This window comes from Gallinula chloropus (assembly GCF_964237585.1).
Source record: "Gallinula chloropus genome assembly, chromosome: 3".
NCBI classification, from domain to species: Eukaryota; Metazoa; Chordata; class Aves; order Gruiformes; family Rallidae; genus Gallinula; species Gallinula chloropus.
In genome coordinates this window covers 37110181-37136397 of record NC_140087.1, presented here as the reverse complement: position 1 = coordinate 37136397, position 26217 = coordinate 37110181, and the positions used below count along the sequence as shown (strand labels likewise).

The 26217-nt window shown below is 37.1% G+C and overlaps 1 protein-coding gene across 1 annotated transcript in view; it reads left to right on the top strand.

Annotated features, from left to right (window-relative positions):
* Positions 1-26217, top strand: part of PDE10A (phosphodiesterase 10A) — a gene marked incomplete at its 5' end in the record, with an annotated part of 179305 nt that overhangs the window by 117596 nt on the left and 35492 nt on the right. The window contains 6 exons of the mRNA XM_084261656.1: positions 2077-2197; positions 4008-4057; positions 17136-17276; positions 19586-19741; positions 22607-22657; positions 24502-24560. Of these exons, the coding sequence (XP_084117782.1) occupies positions 2077-2197; positions 4008-4057; positions 17136-17276; positions 19586-19741; positions 22607-22657; positions 24502-24560 (578 nt within the window). The remainder of the gene's footprint in view (positions 1-2076; positions 2198-4007; positions 4058-17135; positions 17277-19585; positions 19742-22606; positions 22658-24501; positions 24561-26217) is intronic.

Genomic DNA, 26217 nt, shown 5'->3' with positions numbered 1-26217 from the left:
CAGAGGACAGTCAATGGAAACTTGCCAGCTGCCATACGGTGCTAATAATGGTAATGGCATGCTGAATTGTAAACTCAAGACTTACCCAAGCAGTAAATGCATGTATGCAGTGTGACCTTACATCGCTGTCAAAATTTATAACCATCACATCAGGATAAAAGTGTTATGTTTGTTGTATATTGAGAACATTTTGGATGCTCAAGGTTTCAAATGTTCTAATATGTCCATCTGGAACAACAGAGGGAAATGTGGCAATTTAATCTCGAGAAAAGGAGGCTGAAGTGAGACCTTAGTGCTCTCTACAACTACCTGAAAGGTGGTTGTAGCCAGGTGGGTGGTGTTCTTTTCTTCCAAGTTACAAGTGTCCTCAGGATGCACCAGGGGAGGTTTAGATTGGATATTAGGAAAAATTTCTTCACCAGAAGGGTTGTCAAGGATTGGAACAGGCTGCAGAGGGAAGTGGTTGAGTCACCATCCTGGGAGGTATTTAAAACACACGCAGATGTGATGCTTAGGGACATGGTTTAGTGGTGGAGTGGACAGTGCATGTTTAATGGTTGGACTCCATGATCTTAAGGGTCTTTTCCAACCTAAATGATTCTGTGATTAATACAGCAGCATGTGTTAAGAAGATTGTATGTTCTTAGAAACCATTTTAGGGGAAAGATTAAGCTCTGCTTAATTGAAAGGAATTGGGAATTGGTGTTATCCAGGAAGCACTTCAGATTTTTGTTGCTGGGTTTTCTTTAGGTTTTTTGAAATGATGCAGCCAAATGTATCATAAATATATGTGGGCATATACTCTGTATTCACAACATAGTGTGTTTTATAGAAATGTATGAAAGCAATGGTGAGAATAAAACATATCATGGAATATATTATGTAGGTTCTCTGCTTAATCGATCAGTAAGGGTCAGTTGTCCAGGTTTGCCCAAAATGACAGAGATGATCTTGAGAGATACGAAGTGCACATAAATGTGGGAGTGGTGGGTAGATTATGGTACTCCCAACTTTCATGGCATTTTCCACAGTAGTGTTTACATTACTCTGGTCTGTGTCACATTTGGCTCTAAACTGTGAATGATCAGGAGAGTAAGTCTTAGTCTTTCAAGCCACATTAATTCATCTAAATAATCACCAACTTAATTTTTAGTTTAAGCAACCTAATTTACCGCGTCACTGAGTTCAATAAGTAAATGACCATATTACTTTCTTCAGATTCCACATTACCAGTTTTGGGCAGGGTAATGAGTCTTTACAAGTATTGCTTTCTGTGAAATGATTGTTCGTGATGCTGTCATGCTACACATGCACATTCTCGTGTCAGTTTTATCAGCCCTTCAGGATTTGGTTTCAGGACTCGGTAACTGGATAACCAAATACAGCTGGGCCCCTGAAGGGATGCTGTGTCTCCTTTCCTATGAAGTTTTAGCATGTCATGTTATTGCATCCTACCAGCAACTTGCAACCCATTGCTCCCATCTGAATACCAATTCACAATCTTTTTCTAGCTTTGTCTGCTGTCTTCAGTTGAAACAAATGCCTGTCAGGCCACAGTGGCTAACATGATTTTGAATCATGCAATTTGTGTCCTTCAGTCTGTTGGTGTTAACTTTGGTGCTGCATTTGAAAGGCTGAGCTCCTTGAGCTGCCACCTCAAAGCTCTGGTGCTTGGCATAGTTCTGCCATTTGGGTCATGATTTTGAGGTGAAAGATGCTGGCAAAGCTAGCTAGTTGCATCCTTTTGTGATGGAGCAGGATCTGAAAAGGAAGGCGTTGAAGGTTACTTACCTTCTAATTTTCGCATCTCTTCATTGTCATGGGACCTTGGCCAGGTTTAGGCCATTACTAATTGTTCACTGATGTCTCCGTACCCTTGGAACAAGTGCCTAATGGAGCAGAGCTGAGCACTGTGCCTCTCGCTCAGTGGTGACACAGTTCTTCAGGCAGCTGGATTAGGACAATTATGATCAAATCAATATTGAAATCTTGTATTATTTTAAATGAATTTATATGTTTAAAACCTGCAAAATACATCTGAGCTATTCTAAAATGTTCTTGTCTTTGCTTCCATAGTACCAGGACACAAATATGCAAGGTGTAGTGTATGAATTGAACAGCTACATAGAACAGCGCCTGGATACAGGAGGTGACAACCAACTACTGCTGTATGAACTAAGCAGCATCATTAAAATAGGTAAGAAAGAGAATCAACTGTCTCTGAACTGTTACTTAGCTCTGGTGCACAGCACATTTCTTCTGTGGTTTAATTAACAAAGACAGGTATTGAGGGATAACAGTGTTTTCTTTGGATATTGTCTCAGTATGAACTTCACCTTCTGTCCCTCACTAATTGCTGACTACACTGAAATGAATTCCATCTTTGGAGTGAGCTGTTTTCAATTGCAAAATTAGAGTCCCCTCTTAAATGAATTAAAGAACAGACTATTCTGGTTATGATGGTGTTGCAGTGGCAATATGGAAATAATAATTAAAAAAAGAGATCCATAAGTAATATCATTCCATACTTGACCCCATCGAACAGAGGTGTTACCAAAAGAGGGTGTATCTTTTGCGTGATTTCAAGTGGTGTTCAGTTATTTAAACATTTTTTCTATCTGATGCAAGTGCCTACTGTGATACATGATCAAACATTAAAAAAGAAAACAAAAACAATTCCCAGCAACTGTGTAAGTGCAATTCAGCTTCTTTTTAGCTGGAGTAGATTTACTCAGACTTCAGTAGGAAGAATCAGTCACAGAATCACAGAATTGTAGGGGTTGGAAGGGACCAACTCATTAGAAAGGTTTCACCATCCCTGCAACTTCATCATTTTGTAATAATGAGTTCTGGTTAATATACACAATGTTTTAAAAGGAATACTTCTGTTTACTGATTTTGCTTAAGTGTTTATTTAGATACTGATGTCCAACTTGCAGCAAATCAGACTGGATTTTGTTAATACACAGCAAACAAGAACTATAGGAGACAGGGGCCGCCTATCTTTTACAATTTTTTTTCTTCTCTAAAGGAGATGAGGGGTTGTTTGGGGTTTTTTTGACAGATATTTCCTTTAGAGTGCTCATTTGCCTCATAACTCAATACGGAAGCATTTAAAATCTGGATGCAAATTACCACGCCCTGAACTCTCACTGGTGTTATGCAGTTGACAGTAAGAAGGTAACTACACAGTGGGTTTTTTTCTTTTTGTGAAGGAAATGCAGAAAGCTCAATGAACACACACAAGTATAATCCCTCCCTGGAAATGTACTTAATGGGCTTCTGTGTTCATTCATAAAAACAGGGTATCAGATATGTACGTTTATTGGTTAGAATTTTTTATTAACTCATTGTGTCAAAGTCTGTTGTGTAAAGCAGGATAAAAGACATCAGCTGGTATATCCTCTTCTGTTTTTGTTTTATCATTAAGTTATGATGGTTGACTTTAAAAGTTTAAGGAATTTGACTTTACCCTGTTTCATACAACTATATGAATCTGGCAGAAATGTGAGAAGTATAACCTTCTGGTGTGTGTCACTATTTTTAATGTGGCACAGGTGCAGGAAATGGAAACAGTTTGTTTTGAAACACATTCTTATGACAATATTTGCAACATTCTATTTTCCTATCATTTTCTGTCTTAAGGTAAGTACTGTCTTAGCTTACTGTCTACGAATGGTATTCGTTTTACTCATGGAAATTATCGTGTTAGCCAGCTGATGATATTATAATTACATGTTCTTATGTTACTTCTCTACTGTCATATGAATTAATTTGAATTTGCAGACATCAGGCCTTGGAATAAGATGTTTAAAATGCAGTAAATGACAGTGGGATAAACAAGAATTCTCTCGTAACTTTCTAGAGTCTGAGAAGTTTCAAGGCAATAGACCTTCATCTTTAGAATTTTAGATGTTTGTCCTAAGCAGAACTGAATCTCAGAGATCTTCTGTGACTTCAGTTTCCCTCAGTGTGTACAATTATTTCTTTTATTATTGCTTTGGCAGCTACAAAAGCTGATGGATTTGCACTATATTTCCTGGGAGAATGCAATAATGTGAGTATACTGGATTAAGATGCTGCTTTTCTGTACAAGTGCATTTTCCAATTTGACAATGATGTTTTGATTTTATTTGTACATCACTTAACAGGAAATATTACCTGAGTGCTGAATATTAGCATTATATTAACTTGATTTCTGTAAAATAGAAGTTTACTGAACATAGTGGTAGTGAAAAAATGTTTCCTGCATTTTGGTTCTTTGCCTTCTAATTTCTTTTAAAGGTTTGGCAGTAGTGCTGTTGCTTCTCTGACTATAGCAACTGTGCTTGTGATTTGGCCCCATTGTTTTTAACAAACAGGAAATTTGCATTTACTCTCAGCTTATTCTTTTCATCTAGTTATCTCTTTGATCTTTTTTTTTTTTTTAATCTTATTGGGTCTATTGTTAACTGCCAGCTGAAACTTGGTAGTGAGGTAACGTAAATTTCAGGTGTTGATTTCAGTTAGCATAAAATAAATTGCCCATTTAAAATTTATGAATTAAATTAGTTTCTGGTGTAATAATTTGAACAACAGAGAGTCCAATATTTGTTGTTTTGTTATTTGGCATTTAGAAAGCATTATGTTTTTTTCTATCCAGATTAATTTGCACAGCTACCATTATGCAAGATTATGCAGTTAGTTTGAATTGCTACCAAGAAGGAAATGCAGCTCATACTTCAGTCATTTCCATCAAATTAAAAATCACAGTCTGTCAGAAATTGTATGTCTTTCATTGGTTCAAGAAACAAATTAAACTGTTCTTACTGAAAAATGACTAGAGAAGAAAATATTTTTCTCATTTTTTTCCCTTACTTTACAAGTTTAATAGGACTGGGATTTTTTTTTTTTTTTTTTTGTATAGTCCATTAGGCAATTTCCTTTGCTCTTTATGAAATAATTGCATTCAGAAAAAGGGAAAGAATGACATTTTTGAAATAATGGAAACAAGATCAAAGATGTACAAACCTGCGGGTGTCTTCTGCCTTGCCTGAGGTTATTTTGTTACTTATCTAGTGTCTAATTTTGGAGGATGTAGAAGGAGGCTTCTACAGAAATTTCCTTAAAGAAATGGAAATGGGTTTTGGATTTTTGATTGGTTTTTTTTTTTTTTATTTCATTCATGATTATTTCATACAATAAAGATAACCCATTTTATTATTTGGGAATTGAGTCTGTTCTGAATGAGTTCTGTAAGTATGTAAATAGCACATATATTTTCAATAAACCTTTTAGTAACCCTTTCACTGAGGGGTGTAATTTAACATGTTGCTGACCCTTTGTGAATGCAATCTTTGGTTCTCATTGGTAGGTGACAGCATCTACTGTCGTGGGTGGGGGGTGGTACAAACGGTCACTGAAGACCTTCCTCCTGCCCAAGTGCAGCCATCCGTTCTGAATGCACAGCGCTGGCCAGCTTCAGTGGTAGTAACTGTGTGACAGCTGAGCGCCTCCATCTCTCTGCATGCTACCTGAAACACTACAGTAAAACTAACTTTAAAGCTTGAGTCCTAGGGAACTCTAGCTATGGGGAGGTTTTCCCCATTAGACTAATGTGGCATAATAGGACCTTTCTCACAGTCTTCTGATACCTTGAGGGCCCTGGGCACTTTATGACCTTCTGCTTAGTTTTTTTCTTTCTTTTTTTTAATTTTTTTTTTTAATATATAAGCAGTTGAATCTGTTTGCTTCCCCGTATAATTTGTTCCTGGAAAAAAAAAGTTCCAACCACTAAAAACACACATTAACTTTATTAACCACTGCTATGTAGCTGTGTCTCCCAAAATGGAACATTCTTCATGCAGTTACAGGGGCTGATCCCAAGTCCTTTGAAGTTGTTGTGAGATTTTCCGTTCACGTTAGTGGGCTCTGGGCCAGACCTATGTTTGTAGTCTTGTAACTAAGTGGTAGTGCATTAGCCTACTTTTTTAAGAAAACGTCACTGAAAATTAATTTTGATATCTTTGTCTCTTGAATATTTAATTTCAGGGATGTGCCCAAGTGAGATTAGCCATTGTCCAGCAAATAACAGCAATGTATTTTTGTTTACTTTTTTAAAAATGGAAACAGAAAGATTCTGCATAGCATAAATGGCAGAAAGGACCTAGTTGTTTAATCTGAATTTTGAAAAGTTAGAAACTCCCCTGTTATTAGCCTAGATGAAATCGTCACTGAATACCTACAGCCATATGTGGAAAAATGGCTGTTCTGTTGTGGCTTAATTGTTTCATGCTTGGTTTGTGACTTAAGTTTCACAAATTCAGCAAATCTATTTATTTTAATTTTTTTTAGCATTTGGCGCTTTTTTTTGTTAGGTTGAGAAATAGACATAAATCTGCTTGTATTCAATTAGTCAGCAGCGTCTTGTTTCACAACTAGACCTGATGCAACAGTTATTTCCACTATCCTTTCGAAGAAATGGTTTGTGTCTGAATCCAGCTTTTCTGGAGTGGTGTCTATCTGTCTCTCTGAGAATTAAGGCCTTAAATGCTGGGCTTTAAAGGAGGACCTGGTTTTAGAATCAATTCCGATGGAGTTGGACAGCACAAATATGAATTTGTTAAAATACTTGTCCACATGTAAAGTTCCTTTATGGCCTTATTTTCTTTCTATCTATTGAAGTATACAAAACCATATCTTGACTTGTGTTAAATTTGGATAACAGCAGAAGGACAAGGTAATTTCTGGCTGACAGGTCGGATTGAACTTCAAGATCTTTACTTGAGTGAATTTGCTTGAAATGAAGATGCTGCACCAATCACATGTTACAGTGCAAGTCTTTATGCAAATACTACTCAGAATTGGTGCCAGAAGAACGAGTGTGACTGGTGCAGTTATTGTAGTGACCTGCTGGTTGTTATTTGAGAGAGCTAGCACTTGTATTCCTGGCTAAGGGTCTTCTGTTAGGATGATTCTGCTTTTAAATGATTGCCCCCAAGCAGGTAAGTGCCACTCACATGCCCAACTCCTTCCTTCCTCATAAAATTGCCCTGTGTTTCAGATTCTGTTTTTGCATGGTAGAATGCATTGCAAAATATTTGGGTACTAGAAACAATGTAGCTTCCTAATCAGGGTTAAGTGATCCGAACAGCCCTGGACCCACACCGCCTCTGAGTCTTGGACTTTCTCCGTATCTGAGAAACTGTCTTTGTCCATGTGTTAGTGTGGTTATGCAAATATAATGATTTTTTATTAAGGTACATAAAAGCCATTTTGCAAATATATACTGGAGATCAGAAACATTTGAAAATCAAACAGAAAAGTTTCACAGCTCTCCAACCAAGGACTTTATTTCAATTTTCTATTTTATTCCTTATGGGGTTGAATATGTAGTTTCTAATTCTTATGCTATGACCTTAATTGAATATCATCTTCAAATATGACTTAAAGGATTTACTGAAATCCTCATATAGGATGGCTTGTGATTGTAAATCAGTGTGCTTAAGTATCATGCTAGCTGGGCATGGATTTAAGCCTGTAAGCTGACATCTTTACAAGGCAATATTTCTAAAATACTTATCACGGCTGCTGAGTTTCTATATGTATTATTATATAATCTGATTCTTCAAATGCTTCGTGCTTATAGTCCTTATTTGTGTGAGTAATTCACCTCATGATTACATTGTGATTCCTGCGTAAAGATGCATAACTTCAAATTTAATAGGCATACCCTTAAAGCAGCTTTTACTATGTCTTGTGAGTGTTACTTAGTTCCTGAAAGTGCAAATTGTGTTGATAGACAGACAGAAGTTTCCAATAGCTTTATTGTAAGAAATAATTATGTGAGGCCACAAATATGTGCACATACTCTGTGCTTCAGGGTGTATCTTATTAAGCTATTCTGGAATTCCTGGTCATGCAGAAATTGTTGCAGCTTGATGTGCAGTGCCACCTAGTGAATTCATTTCAGTTTTTGCAAAAATTACTGCTTGCTGTCTCAGGTGTTTTGTGCCAGGCTAAGGTACATTATTTTGAATGTGTAGACACTTCCTCTGAAATTTGAGTCATCTAGACATGTTTCCAGGTGGAACTGTAAGTCAGTTGAGAAAATGCTGGTGTCTGGCCTACTTTTTTTATAAATGACATGGAAATAGTCTCTTGCTTCCTTATTTGGCAGAGGGGGAAAGCTTTTTTGAGTTTAAGTCAATAAATTATCAAACTGAAAGAAATCAGGTAAGTAGCTGTCAAGGTGTGTTTTAGTGCAATTTTGGTCCTCTTACATTTGATATTCAGGTGGAGTATAGTAATGATGAATATTCTATGAGTAGAATGCAGAACTGGTCAGAAAACTAGACAGAGGCTAGTTGTGGTTGGTGTGGAGGACATATTTCATAAATGCTGGATCTGGTTTTGCTCAGTATTGGGAAGTACTGCAGATGTGTTTTTGTATGGATGGATTAGAATTCAAAATTATTTTGGGAGAGTGGTCTGAAGAAACTCAATGATTCAGTGAGGGCAAATGCTGCACTCTCCATACATTGCCCCTCACTCTGTGTTGATGGCTTAGAGAAAGATTCTGGGGTTTGCAGTGAATTTGAAAGTAAATGTGAGTCAGCAGTATCATTGTTCTAGCAAAGAAGGTGTGGGTAATAGAAGCAGAAATCTAGCCTGTATGTAAAGTAATGACTGTAAGGAGCTGAAGTAAGCCCAGGAATGATCAGGGAGGATGGTCAGGAAACAAAACAACAGGTTTTGCTAAGTCTAAAGACTAGGTGTAGATGAATAGGGTGAGAAGTAGTGGGCTTGAATTGGCATTAGGAAGCACTAGAGTGTGTTGCATGTGAAACATCAGGTATCCTCATCCATGGAGGTGTTTGAGAGCTGTCTGGACAAACATCTTTCAGAAAAATGCTTAGCTGCCCATGCCTTAAAAATGGAAGGGATGGAAGAAAGGTATGTCAACTTAGTTTTCTGTGTCAAGAAACTGCTGTAATTTTTGTGGTGTTTTTCAATTGAAAACTTTCCAAGAATTAAGTGCAGTTAGAAATTTATGACATTCAGAAACATGAAAATATTAAAAAAAAAAACACCAACCAAAACCCAACCAAACCCCACAACTAGTACTAGTTTTACTTCATGTAAGTGTGTCACCTTAATTTCAAAAATATCCAACATTGGTCTTTTTAAACTGCTTAGTGTGGATAGATCTCCTGTCAAGTACTCTGTGTCTTATTCAGAAGGAAATAAGTTGTTATGAACAATGGAGGTAGTTGCTGTCGATTTTTCTTTTTCTGTTATCTCTGTGGGCTTCATGTGATAGGACGGCTGCACTTGTATTTAAACCCAGGATTCTATGACACATAGCTCATTAAGATTTTAGCATGGTACTATTGGACTACTGCTTCAATTTAGCCAGTTTACAAATCCAAGGTTTTTGTCTGTGGACACTTTCCAAATTAGTTCTCTTTGTCTGTTCTTAGTCATCATTGCTTTTGTAATGAGTTTTATTCCTGAAAAAAAAAAAAACCCAGGCTTTAGGAGCACAGCCTTTTTACCTATCTGCAAATAATTTTACCATTAGGCTGCATGTGGTTTATGTCTTCTACAAAGAGTAATAATGTATTGCTGTTACTGAACAGAAAAGGAAAAAGAAAAGAAAAAAAGGCAGCAAAAGCAATTAAGCTCACTTAATTTTAACTTGCTTAATTCCCATTTCTCTCTCATGGTTTTGGTTTTTTTTCTTTTCCCCAAGCATCAAGTCCTATAGCAATGCTTTAGTATTAAGGCTTTCATTTAATATCAGTTGAATATTAAATGGGGTTTTATTAAGTATTTTTAGGGCCAGTTTTATCAGCAAAATTTGCTGTGGAAGAAACCAGATCTGGCTTACTACTGAACCACTGGATTTTTTTGTTGGAATGCTTCTCACATGTGTACCTTAACCCTCATTCTAATCATTAAACGTGATTCTTATCCAGACCTCTTTTCTGCGAAGGAATTTTAGAAAAATCAGTTTTTGATATATGCTTAGTTATAAGAATTATTATAAAAAATAAAAAAAAAGAAGAAACAGCTGTGCAGTTTGTGAAATGGCAAGATATACGTGCTTGAAAGGTTTGTAACCTTCGTAGATTGGGTTTTGGTGTTGTGCTTGCCACTGACTTCATGCCAACAACTACTAGAAAAATAGCATTCATACCACCTGTAGTTGACCTCTTCGTCAGAAAGAACCTGAAAACCATAGGTACTTTCTTATCACGGTAAGAATATCTGTCAGGACGTGTTGATGGTACTGTGTTCTGAGACTTGAGCCGCCACTTCTCTTCTTTTACCAGGTTTATAATCGGCTTCCTTTGTCAAGTATTAGAATTTCTCTAGAAAAACAGCTATGAAGCCAAGTTCTGACCCTATTGCAAGATGAACATTAGCAATTCTGCATGTACATGCTATTCACTGTTGCAAACAAGCAGTAATGAGCGTTTTTTCAGCTGCAGTAGAAAAGGTTCAAGATAAATTACTTCATAATTTTAACAGACTGTGCGCATGGTGCCAAGAGGAGCACCAAAATCCATGGTGTTTTGGCTTATTGGATACATACTAATTTTGTTATGTATCTGAAAGCCAAATTTGCTGTGTTTAGCTGTGAATTAATGCTGTCAAGTTGATATCCCTCAAGAACTGATTACAGTCTACGTCATTCTGCACTCCTGTAGACTGGAAGACTTGTTAATATATTGGCATTTTTAAAAGGTATTAGATATTACAATATGTTACCTATACCTAAAGTGCCTATGAAAGGATGAATTTTGTTATATTTCTCTGTTCACCAGTGTTTGAACTCTTGTTATGGTTGTAATTTGTTTTGCACTTTTTTGGGGGTTTTTTAGCGCCTCTTGATCTCTGTGGTCATGCCAAGACCATTAATAGATCCCAACCCACACTTTAATGTCAGTCAAAATTAATAGAAGTTATTTTTATTAAAGACTTTATCAGGAAGGAATAATTTTGAAGATTCTGAGCCCAGCTGGAACAGTCTGTCATGTGACAGAAGGCAGGAAAGGAAGCTTTTTGTGTCCCTTGAGGTTCCCACAAGGTATTGGAGGTTTCTGCTGTCAGACTTCAGTGTTCCCCTGCCTAGCAACATTTAAAGAAAGAAGTCTGTCACTGCATGGAACTTATTTGAAAAAGACTGTCGATAGGGTAGTTGAATTTCATGTAGGTAAGGAGCTTATGTGCGTGCCTGGAAGCTGGGGAAGCAGATCAAAGTTGGGAATTGCAGGACCTTACTGAATGCCAGGTACTACAGTGCGTGAACATGGAAGTTTCCAAAGGATTTCCTCTCCAAGCCAGTGGTTGCTCCGTTTGTACTTTATCAAACACAGAGTGACTGTCCCTTCTTGGTTGCCTTCTCCATAATCAGCAGTAGAGATACCTAATGTTCTGCCTACACTAGATATCTTTTATTACTTAACTTTTGCTGGGAGAGAGGCGATGGCACTGCAGTGTCAGAAGGGAGCTACTCACGTTTGTCTGTTTCTGATACTGATTTACGTTCTCACTGCAAGTGTTTATAACAGCAAAAGAAACTGCAAGCATTGCAGACATCCTACTGTCTCCTTAACCTTTCCCTTTTACTACCATGTGAGTTATCAGTGTAGTATTTCGGAAATCATGGGAGTTTATATCCTCATATTTCCATTTTTATTAACTATATATTAACTTGTGCCTGAAAATCCACTGGTTCCTTACTTTGATTGGTAATCTCACTGTTCAGTGTAATTACCAGAAATGTAAACTGTTTTTGAAGAAAAATATTCAAACCCACTAAAGAAACACAAGTGATTTAAAAGTGTCCCATCTATCCATTTCTTCATTTGCTTGTGAAGCTGTCTGATGTCTGCATTGGAACACTTCTAATTACCCTTTGAGCTGGTGAAGGATGATTTGAATGTGCATTTGCAAATTAAAAGAATACTGGAGTGATTCATGGTTAGAAGACAGTAGGTTAGCCCCAAATTTTATGATCACTACAGTACATTTTGTTTTATAAGTATTTTCTTAAGCAAAAAGAAAACCAGGAAATGTGAGCTGGGTAGGTGATGTGAAAAACCTGGTGGTTTTGGACACAGTGGTAATGAAAGAGGTTCCCTTAAAGCTGTGTCTGTAGGATGCCTCAGAAGTTATTTCAAGTAGCATGCCAGAGCACAGCTTTTTTTTGTTCTTACTGCGTTTTGTTTGGCTGACCCTACCATTGATGGCCTTGAGGATACATAAATCTTTGCAACAAAACCCCAGCAAAACTCTAGAATAATTTCCACATCCTTAATTGGCACTAAACGTTTAAACTCATTCAGATTTAAATTGATCATATATGGAATGTATCAACAGTCACGAAACTCTGTAAGGTGCATGTATAAACTCAATGTGGGAATGGCAGAAGCTTAGGGACTAATTACAGCTAATATATGTTTATGAGAGAACTAGCCTTTCTTTTTTCTTGTTGTTTGAGGTCTGTCCTTGGCAGACTTACTTTTCTACCTGTACAGCGTCACGTCACGAGGAATAGTGACAAATTTAGGACCTGCCAGGTAGTTTGAAGAGTTTTTGTGATCACTGACCCCTTAACGGTGGGGTTTGTAGTTTCCCCTAAGAAGCAGAATGGGATTGCTTCTGCAAAACTTTTTATTACTGGAAGTACAATCATGCCCATGAGCTTTTTCCACCGTAGGGATGCATCTTCACAGCAGTACTTCATGGTGGTAGCAACAAAGGGGGTTACCAGCCAAACTGATACTTAACACAAGGACACAGGAAAGACTGTGCTGGGGAAAACAACTTTTGCTAGCAGTGCTTCACGGTGTCAACAGTTTTTTGGCTATTGAAGATGTAGTGAAGGCCTTTTCTGGAGAAAAATATATCTGTTGAATAACAGTTCTTTGTTTTCTAGTGAAAGTGGCTGTTTGGTTTTGTCTTTTTTATCTTGCATTTTGTTTTAAGAAGCTATTCCTGAGAAGAGAAAGACTGTGCATTGTTTTATGTTTATGGGCATGACTCAGGAGACCAGTGTGGAAAAGCACATTTTATACACTTTATTTAAATGAAATAGTTACTTTGCTAAGCATCACACATTGCTATCTTGGCGTAAAGAACCAAATATTTCTTAAGAAAAAGTAAGAATAATGGTGTGAATAAAAGTGCTAATCTTTGGAGACATAAACTTTGGTCTCCAGTGTCCCGTCAATTTAATTTGACTCATTCCACTAGTTAGACTATATAATTCAGACTTTAAACACTGTTTTTCATCTCCTACATTTTGTAGTACTCTGCAATATGAACCACCTTTTCAATATTGAACAAGTTATACTGTTACTGTTCCTACTATAAAAGTACTTTTTCCTATAAACACATAGTATAGCAAGTCACATATTTGTGAAGGTATGTCTTTCAGTATGTCTATACCCTTTATGTTCTAAACCTTTTTCTAGCTGCTTTGATTTTTTTAAAAAAATCTTTTGTATCAGAACCCTGATTTAAATAAATCATGACCTGTGGTTTCTTCAGTTTTAGCAGAATAACATACCTTTTTTTCAGATCATGGGTGCTTTTCTTGGATCTTTTATGTAAAATGTTCTTGTTCATGCTATTTAAGTGCATGTAAAAATATGAAACTGAAGCTTATGAAGTCAAGTAACCGTGAAAATAAGTTTTCATTTAAGAATTATATGTATCTTCATTAGATTATGAGGAAATAAGAGTAAACGGAGCTTTTTATCCTTGCAGATTGAGCAGGCTTGGTCTGGCAGATCCAATGTACTGATTTATTGGATTTTGTTGTTTGGGTTTTGTGTATTTGTTAGTGTGTTGCACTGTTTCTGTAGAACATTCTTGTAATTCATATGGAAAATAAACATTCTGACTTAGTGTCTTTTACTGCTAAAGGCCACGCTTTAAAGAAGCTGTGAATGTAAATGCATTTTAAGAAAAAGGTTGATTTTGGGATCAGAATAAACAGAAAATGTTAAAATTTCATTGTACCATAATGCAAGATATCAAAATGGAGTAAATACCCCCCTTGTCTTGCTGAACATTTCGAGGCTGCCTGACTTAGTGCTGAAGAACGAGACAAATGTACTGTTTACTGGTTTGTCAGAATCTTGAGTGGTTTTCTTTTGAACTCACTGAATGCTCTAACAATTGGGCTACTGGTTCTTGTTCTTCTTGGGTAGACCTCACTCCTATTTCAGCTCTGAATTCTGTACTTTTCTCTGAGCATTTGTTTTTCCCTCAGCATGAAGTACAACGTCCTCCTTCCAAAATGCTGTTAAATCCATTACAGATAATGTATCTTCATCACTGCAGGAGTACCTACATATGCTGCATTATTTGCATCTCCTTAGTTTTTGAAGATTTCAGTGTGTTTTTTGGGGAATTGTTTATTAAGTTTCATAATGTGCCTTGCATGTTTGTAGAATAAAGAAATGATAATTATGAGAGGATGGACCTCATATCATCACTTCATTTTTTTAAAGCTGACAATAGATGCTGAATTTTCACTGCAAATTGTACCTTTAATATTCAGTGCTAGGAAACAACCTTATTAGTAATTTGCCCAGTCTTGCAGGGTCCAAATAGTTACCTGTGGATTTCTGAAGTCGTTTCCTTTCTTTCTTGCCTGAGTTCTCTTTTTCTTGTACTTGGTGACATGGTCTAGTGATGGACCTAGTAGGGCTGGATATATTATTGGACTTGATGATCTTGAAGGTCTTTTCCAACCAAAACCATTCTATGATTCTGATCCATTGGGCTCACTCTAGCTCTGAGCCATAGTGCAACACGTTTTGCGGGCTGTATGGTGAGCTGTGAAGTTTGTATTCGAATGGTAATTGAGGCCTCAGCTAAAATAACCTTATTAATATAACAGCATTTTTTAAAATTGCAGTTTCCATCTGTAAAATGAGGACAGCATCACCACTCAACTTGCAGGGGAGTTGTAATATTGCATAGCTGGAGATTGTGAGGTACTCAGGTGCTATAGGGATATTGACCTCACAGGCCTAGGAGAACCAAAAAAAAAGAGAGATGCTTGATGTCATAGGGCCTAGCTTTCACTTGCTTTCTTCAGTGAATTAGACCCATAGATTTTTCTAAATTTTATGTTGTGGGGTTTTGTTGTTGTTTGTTGGTTTTGTGGTTTGTGTGTTTGGGTTTGGGGTTTTTTGTGGGTTTTTTTTGTGGGCTTGTTTTGGGTTTGTTTTGTGGTTTTTTGGTGGTGTGGTTTTTTGTTTTTTGTTTTTTTTTTTTCCTGCAGTGAATTAAACATGCATATAATGGAATAATATTAAATAACAGTTCCAGTGTAAAACTCCCTACTACTGGAATCTGGAGAACCCGTGCACCTGCTTTTGTCTACTATTACAGAAACCTTTGTGAATGATAAATATAGGAAACGGATTAGATGCAATTAATATTAATTATCATAACCACTGATGCTGTAGAATCTTGGGCAATTGACCTTCATAGCAGCCCTAATAAAAGCAGTCTGATAGTAAATTTAGTCAGTATGAAGGAGAGGCACAACATGTGGCCATTCTTACCAGGAATGTTAGTAATGTATTGTGTGGTGGCACTAGCATCTATCTGTCATGTTATATATGTAAGTTATAAAAAAGAATAAGTAAATTGTATTTTCCTAGCAGGGATTTTTGCTTAAAATATTCCATATTGGTTCATGTGCTTTAAATTCATAATTTAATTTCATATAGCTATTTAACAGTAGAGTTACGTACCACCAGAGCTCTGTATATATACTCCTCATTTTACAAATTTATGAGTGAAATTAATTGGTTTGTTGACAATATAAGAGCACACAATTTTCCAGTAGGAGGTGGGTCTCTGAGGTGGCTCTTTATTTGTGTTAATATTAAGAATGTATAAGGAGGAAATTAAAGAAATTAAGCTGAAGTCTCAGAAATACAGATTTGATTCCTGCTGTTCTAACACTTTGTGTAACCTTTGCCATGACATTTATCCTTCATGTGCCTAAATTCCCTTTGTGTTTAAAGGGTAATACGTCTCCTATGCTGAATAGGGTGTGACAGTGATAAATGCTTTAAAATTTTCAGAGCCTCTGGGATTCTGTAGCATTAGGAGAAACATAAATTGATGGATGTAATGAGACAAAAGTAGAAAAATGAAACAGAAGATGAAATTTTTGCCTGTAAAATGAACTGTTCCTGCTAACAGCATTGGAGACCGGTCTTTCTGGTCATTTTGTGACTTAAAAATTGTTTCTGGTAAGGGGCTGCTTCTGTGCAGATTGTCTGAGGTGAAAATAAATGAGAATTTTATAAACTGTGATGGGAATGTTATGTCAGAGCATTCTACTCTTCCATGAAGTTTGCTTTTCATCCAAATAATGAACGAAATTTTAGATTTTAAGTGTGTTTGGCATAGAGAAAGGCTTGCAGGCTTGATCTTTGTGTTTAATTTTCTTTCTGTAAAATGGTGTTTGTGATCTTATTCATTCTGGTGTTAACCTGTTTAATATTTTGGTTCTAGAACAATTATCAGATGTTTTTTGAACATTGCCATACTTGACTTCTCAATAAATAAGACAGTTTTATGTAAGCAGAAATTGAAATAGATGTTTCTTCTAGTACCAGGGACAAATACATTTCATTTGGATTTCAGGAAATACAGTGTTAGGATTACCTTTCCAGTTCCCTGGGATGAGATAAACAAGACATTTAAAGATTATCTATCTCTACTTTTGAGTATTTTCTATTGAAATCAATTGTTGCATCCTAGAAAAGCAAAATCTTTCTCTTACAAGGTATTTACCTCTGTGATCTTCGTGTGGTGTATTGTCTTCAAGGTAAATGCCATCCAACCCTGATTTAAGTAATAACTGACTTCAGCAGAAGAGTTATCCACTGTCTGAGTGATAATTTTAGAGTGGAATTTCCTAAGATTTCCAAACAGTTAAGCGGTGTTTATCCAACTACTTTTCATTGTTGAAGGCTGTATTTCTCTACGTTTGCTTTATCCAATCCTCTACACTACGTAGGTTGCACAGTAACTCTGTAAAATTAACCATGCTGACTAATTGCATTCTTTTCTTCTTTTTCTTTCTTTTTTTTCTTCCTTCTAACTAGAGTTTGTGTATATTTACACCACCGGGAGCTAAAGAAGGACAACCGCGTCTCATTCCTGCAGGACCCATTGCACATGGCACGACAGTATCTGCTTATGTAGCCAGATCCAGAAAGACGTTGTTAGTAGAAGATATTCTGGGGGTAAAAAGCTTTCTCTTTTTAATGAGATGATTACAGCATGTTCTGAGAATGAATATTTTGATGCTGAAACGTTTATTGAGCTGAATGTGTAATGATAAAATTTACATCTGTCTTGCTACCAAGAAAAGAGTTTAGATTAGCTTGATGGAATGATTTCAGAATATCTCCTTTATTTTTAAGTTTGATGGGTTTTTTAACACTTTCTTTGTTGTCAGATCAGGGAACTAATAGTACCATAGTTGCTTTGAGAGAGAAAAACCCCAACCTATCAGCTAAAATTCCTTTCCTTCTGGTCTTGAAATGCATAATCTACTAATCCCGAACAAGACAACTACCATATAGTGAATCAAAGTTTTATTTAATTTATTTTATTTGACAAGAATGTCAATCAGAATTGTGGTTATCAGAGAGGCTTTTGGTCTCTGCTTATACTTCTAGCTTTACAGCTAGAATACTTACATGTAGATCTAAATAAAGGTTCTCTTAATATAATTCATATAAAAATAAAAGGATTCAGAAAAACCTAGGGTGATGTTCTGATAATTCTTGGCTCTCCATATGTCTGTCCTTTCCAATTTTTTACAAAAACTTCATCCTGTAGTCGCATCTATGCAATAGTTGAAGCTGGTATTTAAACTGTACTTTACAAGAAGCCTTTATGATCAGCTGTTGATAAGAACACCAAGGAAGTTCTCTATTCAGTGCTTGCTATCCTTTTGAGTTCCATTCACAGTAGCAGTGATACTGTGGCCAAAATTGGACCTTGCTGTCTCTTTTGGTAAATATTTGATAAAAACAGGGCTATAAACAAAGTATCAAACACCTAATTTGAGTCCATTTCAACAGAACCACGAAAGTAGAAGGTGGAAGCTGCTTTCCCTGTCTGTAGTAACAGGCAGTACTTTCTACACAACCTGGACTATGAAGATCTTATATGCTGTTAGGTTTTTCAGTCACATATAAGGCTTAAATTGTTACTGGTATCTTCCAATTAATTAATAGGATATCCTGGTATATGAAGGTTGTGTGGGGTTTTTTAGATTTATAATAAAGGCAGGGAGGATAGTGGGGAATGGGTTTTGAACTTTTTAGTTGGTGTACAGTATTAGTGCATTACTGACCAAACGGGAAGATTCATTTTGGAGACAAGGTTTGCCTTTGTGTGATTCTAGGGAACATTTCAACAGTGAAAGGGAAGATGTTGCAAGGCTTTTTGTTGGGTTTTTTTTTTTTATTTTTTATTTTTTGAGGACAGAATTAAAAAGTGAAAGCAGGAGGCTCATGTTGCAAAGTGCTTCCCACTCTCTTTTGTCTGTCATTTGTTCCTAGCTGTTCAGATTGATTGTCATCTTAATAATTAAGGTAGAGATTACTTGCTGTTTTCTTTGAGAAAGGAGAGATTTTGATCAGCCCTTAAGGAGTGTCTGTCTTGCCTAAGCAGCCTGCAGGGAACATCTGGTACGAATCAAGTAATGAGGGATTGATGTGCAATGAAGTGGGTCTCCCACACTTCACATCAGCTATTTATTGCCTTGCTAACAGTAACATCCAGGTGGTTTCTCGGGTCTTTGTGAGTTTTCCTGCATGGGGAACTAAAGCTATAAAGCCTTGGACATTCCCTGTGTAGATTAAAAGTTATGAATTTGGGCCTTTCTTAGCAGCTGGTAGGATTATTTTAACATTTGTTCCTATAACTTTTGCACTGACTTATTCAGGATGCATAACTGAGAGAAGGAGAAAGGTTATTACTCTCATGAAGAATTTTTTGAGAACACTTTTTCCTCCTCAGGAGTTGGTTGAGGATTATAACTCTGTGTAACCTAATGCTTTAGCTTCAGGTTTTGATTTTTGTTCTCTTGCAAGCACTGCACTCTGCTTGGTAACACTGAAATCCGAGCAGTCCACTTGAGGATTACAAATGCTTTGGGGTGGGTTTTTTGCGGGGGAGGAGGAGGTGGTATGGTTGTGCTGTTTGGGATTTTACTTAATCTGGACTGGCACTTGTTATGAGGTGCTGGTTTTGCTTCCTATGAAATTAGAGAAAATGTATTATAAAAACAACCCCCAAACTGGATCAAATATTACAGCTAATTCTGGTTATCTGTATATGTTAACTAATACTGAGAACTTTTTATTGCATTTTTTTAGTAGATATCTTAACACTGTGTGTGAATTATGCTGAGTTTCGGTGAATTTTATCATTTTCCAGCTGATTTGATGAACCAGGGGGAGGGAGGGAAACATCAGTATATCTTTCATGTTGATGTTATGATATTTACGTTTTATCAGACTATGTTTACATTTTCTAGGATGAGCGATTTCCCAAAGGTACTGGCCTGGAATCAGGGACTCGTATCCAGTCTGTTCTGTGTTTGCCAATTGTCACTGCAATTGGTGATCTGATTGGTATCCTGGAGCTTTACCGTCACTGGGGCAAAGAAGCCTTCCACCTTAGTCACCAAGAGGTGAGCTCACGTCCAGCCTTTCCCCACTTCCCCACAATAGTCAGCACTTCAGCCCCCTCCACACTGCCTTCTCTTGCTCCTCTTACATTTTGGGGCTTTTTTAAAACCTTTTCATACTTGATTTTTGTTCTTATAGAATGTTACTTATTCAGGAAAAAAAAAAAAAGGTTTGTGTTTTCAGTCACAGGAGGTAAAATTTACATATGCACATAAAGGACACATCAAGAATTTTTCCTTGTGTTCTTTGGTGGAAAAATGGATTTAAGGTTTCCTTATTGATTATTGTTAGAGAAATTAATGCAGTTCAGGAAAATGAAATCTAATTGTAAATCAAATGTCAACAATCAGATAGTTTTATACGAAAAGGACATTGCTGAGTTCTCCGAAGTCTCCAGAAAAGCTTTATTTTGTGGTATGAAAAGATTTAGGGGTTTTTTTATTTATTTTTAGTTGAATTTTTTTTGAGACTTCTCAAAAGAATGAGCCCTATTGTTGCACCAACAGTATAGCATAACTCAAAGCTAGGTCTCACAGGAGGAGAAAGAGATTTTACTTTAAAACAAAAGTGAAGCAAAAGAGGTGTCATATATTTGCGTTCACATTCTTACATCCACACATTCTCAGGCACCAATATATGTGTGTCCAGGTGGTGTTTCCAAGAGTTGTGCATAGAGATGCACATATCCATGTAGTCTTTCCAGGATGTCTTGCAACAACATGGAGAACAAGGGATAACAGCTGTTGAGTCCCTGTGTCTCTTGGTTTCTTAATAGGTTGGTAACTATGTGCAGGTTTTTGGTCAGCCTTTTGCGTAGCCTTTAGAAGCTAACATCTTTTGTCTCTCTTGCCTGTCCCATCTCTGTAAGTCATCAGGATTTGCTTGGTGCCCTTTGTCTCCTGACCTAGATATCTTTAGAAGCAGTGTGTAGATGTGCTGGTACCTGGATGACCTGCTAGTCTAGGTGCAACTTGAAGAGCTGTCTTCTGCTTTTTTTTTTTTCTCTTTTTTCTTTTCTTCCTCCTATTGATGATGGTTCCCTAACCAGATATTCCCATTCATAACCATCTTCCATTTCCAAGTCTGTCCTCTACCCTGCATGGTCTACTGTAATTATAGAAGGCCTTTGTGCCTCCATTGTCCGTACATGTCTATTTGTCAATGCAAAATTACAAGTTGTTAGCAAAGTTCAAACTAATTAGAAAACAGAGCAGATGTCTCAAAGGCTATTGCTGTATTAAAGATGTTGGAAGCACATCTTTGCAGCTCTCATGTCTGGGCAAGGATCCTTATATATGTCCCATTTGTACATTAAGAGGGCGTCTCATCGTTGAGATGAATGTACTATTCATTTCTCTCTGTATCCTTTCTGGGGAAGGGAACCTGAACACTGAAGTTAGGACAAAGTGGGTGAGTTCTAGTTAGGTCTGTTGTCTCGAGAGTGATATGAGATGCCACATCAAGCAGTTTAAATATACTGAACAGGAATTGCTCTTGTGAAAAGAACAGAAAACATGCAGACAAGGATGTTAAAACTAGCCCTCCCAAGGAAGGAAAAAACAGCAGTGTTTGTCAATAGTGTGTTCAGTGTATGAGTAACCTGGGTGGCCTAGTGTGCATGTGCTGCTCATACATGTATATCAGTTGGGCAGTCAGTGTTGCTGTGGCTTCAGTCTTGCCCATGGTATTTTTTCAGCTTTAAGTAGAGGTCATGATGGGGGACTGAACTAGTGTGGTGGTGCCAGTGACCCTACCCACAGAACAAAGAACAGGTATTCATAGAAAAACAGGCTTCATTAATTCTGGTACTTAGGCACAATGTATTTATTTTTTTTAAATCATCCAATTACACTAATCAATCTCCAATTCAGATAGGTCTCAGGCATGCACTGTTCTGTACAAATAGGAGTCTTTTATGTTATATGAAATACCTTCTGTAACTGAAGTTCATGAACGTTTCACTTGAAAAGACCAGTTGCTAAACAAAGTATTTTATGAGTAAATTAAAATATTTTAAGGTCACTTACTGAGTGTTCTAAAGCATTCTTTTCATTTTCAGGTTTCAGCAAAACATGAGATACCATTAGCAGTTTTTATAAAACATGTACAATGTGTTCTATTTAAAAAAACACCCAAAATTAAAAAAAAAAAAAAGTCACCCTTATGAGGGTATGCAGCAGCAGACCTCTTGTACTTCTGTCCTTCGTGTTCCTATAAAGCTCCTGTGTTTCAAGGACAGGAGATTATGCACGGTAGCACATCTTCGTTAACTGCAGTTTACATGACATTTGTTTGAAAAGTTGCCTGGAAACTGTCATACTTTAAACCCTAATCTTGAGCTGAGGGATTGGGTCTGGTTCTTCTGCCACCAAAATGGTAGAAGTGGAAGAAGCGGTGCCTGTTTACAGCTGGAAATAGCCGTGGCTGAACAGATACAGCCCCAGTAAGATATTAGGGGGTATTTTATTTCTACGGCAGATGCCTTTCAATGGTGTACATAAAGTAATTGTTAAAGCCCTCAGTTTATAGGATATTTGTTGTGAAGTTGTATTTCTGAGCAGATGGATGCCCAATGCCATCTCTGAAGAGCATTGTTAGGCATTTTTTATACAAAAAAAAAAGAAGAAAAAAAGAAAGAAGAAAAAAAAAGAGGATTGTTCCCTTGTGCCTGGATGTACCTTACTTAAATTGAAATGCTCTCAAGTATACTGAGGCTTTCACAAAATAACTGTCTTCTCACAAATTGTGGCTGCCTGTTGTCTAAAGCAGCTTGGTCAATTTACTTAGCTAGATAGAGAAAACGAGCATATAACTGATGTGCTGTTTTCAAGGTTTTCTCAGAACTAGCTGCTTCTCTTTTGTTTCAGGTTGCAACAGCAAATCTTGCATGGGCTTCAGTAGCAATACATCAAGTACAGGTAAGTGTGGGTGGGTTTCCCTTTTTTTTTTTTTTTTTCCTTTACCCCATCACTATGTAACCCTTCTGCCAGAACAAGCCCCTTCCCTGAACCTGAGCTAGTTTTCCTCCTTTGCAACCATTGATCAAATAATTTAAAAACATTTTTATTAAAAGAAAAAAAAACTAGCAAAGGAGAAATATAGTTGGTAAAGTGGAATTACAACAGCTTTGCAGGTTGGTGGGGTTTTTTCATGTCAGAAGGTAACTCCTCAGGGCAGCTAGTTGCTTTCCTCCTGCTTTGGTATTCAGTTTGAGAATATTAGGTGTTCCTGGATAAGCTTACTTTAAGCCATCCTTGCTAGCTGCTTCATGGTCCTGTAACTCCTCCCCCCAAGGATGCTTCATGCTGTCCCTAGTCAGGTGCCTAATGAAGCACCACACAGTGCAAGTAGCTCTAGTGAACACCAGCAGCTCTGCTACCAGATTTTGTTACTTCAGCTATGAGAAGGTGTTAACACTGAAACTAAACATATTCCATCAACTCACAGAAGATGCTAAAACAGATTCTTCTGACAACTCCCAGGAAGCACTTTGTGACATTATGTTTTCTCAAGGTGTCTTTCATAGTCTTGGCAGAAGACTTGCACAAAGCTTCCTGCTTTTCTAGGCTCCATCTGTCTGCCACCTCGGTGCTGGAAGTCATTGACTTTTTTAGGGTGGTCATTCACCCAGGTGCATTTAGGCAGAATTAGCTGGCACAGGCTACTGTACATTAGAGGAATTGCAATTGTATGCAGTTAGTTGTAGCTTCCCTTTGTAATGATGACTCCCTCTTTAACTGAGAAGTCTTTTGCACCTAAGAAAATACAACATGGGAAGTTCAGTTTAAGACTGGCCATGGTCATTTTAATTTCTCTCCTTCTACTAAGCAGAAAGCTTGAACTGCCCAGGTTTTTGCATGAGAAGAATGCAAATGTTTTGATCTGGTGTTGGGCCATACTTACTAGATTGACAGATGTTTTTTAGGAAGTACTGCATATCAAGAGTTGTACATAGTTACCTAATTAAATGCAAGAGTAAGGCACATGGATGTAGTTTGTCATATTTTGCATATTTATATTTGCACTGCACAGATGAAAGATAATTACTACTTCTGAGTGATATTTTATTGTGTAAAAGGTACAAACAGTAGAGGCTTTTTTCTTTTTTTGACCTCGGTGCTTGCTTTAGTAAGAGACAGCTGTACATTTGTGGTTTAGATATGGAGTGTGAGCTTAGGTGAAGTAAAATTGCAGTTCAGAACTGTGCTTCATCTAATACTTTGCTTCTAAAATGTGGTAAGCAGACTTTTTTATGTGTGTGTGTTCATATTCATGCTGATTTCCCAAAAGTCGAGTATATATCATCTGCCACTTAACGTATTTAAACTTGCCTGATGTCAGGCTTCAGTTGTGTCTACATGCTACTTTGCAACCTGGAAAAGAGAAGTGGTGTGAGTATGGTAAGGAAGGAAGCAAACAAAATATTCAACATTCTCAGAAGAACTGAGGTTCTGGATAAGGATATGTCATTAAGTTGACTCCTTACCCACATTGAGTGGCAGCCTTTGAAACAGCATGAGCAAGTGTGACAATCAATGTCTTTCAAAGAGTCCTAAGAAAGATGTTGCTCGCGTTTGACAGTTTTAACTGAGCAGTAAGATAGCTGAGATTGAATCCCAGCACACAAATCCAGTATTTCATTTTATACAGTGCTGTTACATATGTATATGCTAGCAGTGGTATTTTTTTGTACAAATTAAATGGGCAGACTTGGACTGCAGTGTTCCTCTGGAGCAAATGATAACATGATCTATGCTTCCAGGTGTGCCGGGGCCTTGCCAAGCAGACAGAACTGAATGACTTCTTGCTTGATGTATCAAAGTAAGTGTGATTTGCAATATAATTTTTGTCAATTTATTTTGATGACCTTTTCTAACATTTTTCCAATCTACCTGTAGCTCACAAGCAGGTGCAAAGGCACACCTCAGAGGGCAGGGAATTTCAGTGCAGGGACAGGGATGAACAATGTGGGTGGCAGTGGTGTATACCTGTTAAAACTCTTTTTTTTTGGTGATGGTACAAAAGAAAGTGCAACAGCCAATTGTACCTTTCAGAGTTTTAATCTTTCATGGTCTCTTGCATATCTTTTTTTCCCCCCTCATTTGTCAGAGTTAAACATGGCCCTCTTTTGACAAGTGACAGATAGGCTTGTCATCTGTTTTCATGGCCAATTATAGAAGGATTGAAAAGAATTATGAAAAGTTAGTTTTCCTTCAGCCTCCTCACCCTATTTCGACATGAATGTACACATGCATACTTCAGGGATATATCCTTGAAGAATTGGGGCTGCCACACAACTGTTCTTCCCCTACATTTGCTAGAGGCTCTGTTTTCATTTTCAAGGACTGTAACTGCATGTAGCATGTTTTCTCTTAATTTCATCTCAATAAATGCAAGATTAAGTCGAAAACACAGTAAGACTGTATGAAAGCTTTGGTTTAGACTTGCAAAGTCAGTTTGGTGTCTTAGATGATCTGCTCTTCCTCCTCTTTCTTTGCTGCTGCTATTAGCATCTTTAAATAATATAGGTAGCCAAAAAATTCAAAGATGAACCCAAGTGGAATTTTGATCAATCACAGTCTCAGATGCTTACCAGTGTTTTAACAAACTAGTTGGCTGAAGAATTTCTAAGTGCATCATAAAGGCCTGATGATGCTGTGGAAAAATGAGATGTCTCGGATTTTTGCTGTAACAAACACTTCTGTGGGTCTTGATGAGCAATTCTCAAACTGATGAGGTTAGAGGACGTTCAAGATTCCTATGCTATTGCTCAGGAATGCAGGCAGCCGACTTGATCTGCCTGGAATGGGGAGTGATACACCACTGGGAGGAGTCTACCCCTTGCAAGGAGAGCAAGCTGGTTGTATCCAGATGTTTTTCCTCTCTTTTTTTCCTCAGGGGTGACCTTTTTGTAATTTCAGCTTAGATTCAGAGTGTATTTCCTAAAGGGCACTCTCAGCATTCCCTTGCGAGAGCTACCTTCTTGCTGCAGCGTCTTATACCATTATGTTTCTTTCCAGAAACAGAGTGGTTTTATTTTGCTAACATCTATGCTGAGCTATGTTACCAGAGAACTCTGAATTAATCTACCCAAATTTATGGGCTGGCAGTTTACTTTTGGTACAAAATACTAAGATTGTTTTAAAGAACTTTCTTAAAATTTAAAAAGAATTGCATAAAGATTACAGCAATTACTGCAAATATTTAATATGTATTTCTATAAAGGAAATACCTCTCATGCAGCATTATCAATTACTACAATTGTTTAATTTCAGTGAAAAAACCCTTATGTTCTGAGCTACCACATTGGGATATCATTTAATGAACTTTATGAACTTCATGTAGGTGAAGACATGGGCTAGCAAGAAAGTAATTAATTTCCTCTTAGAAATGATCTGTACCTTTTCTTACATGGAAAGAGGGTTTCCTATTCAGTGAGGAAATTTTTAGCGTGCAATGTCACTGGGATGTGTTCTGT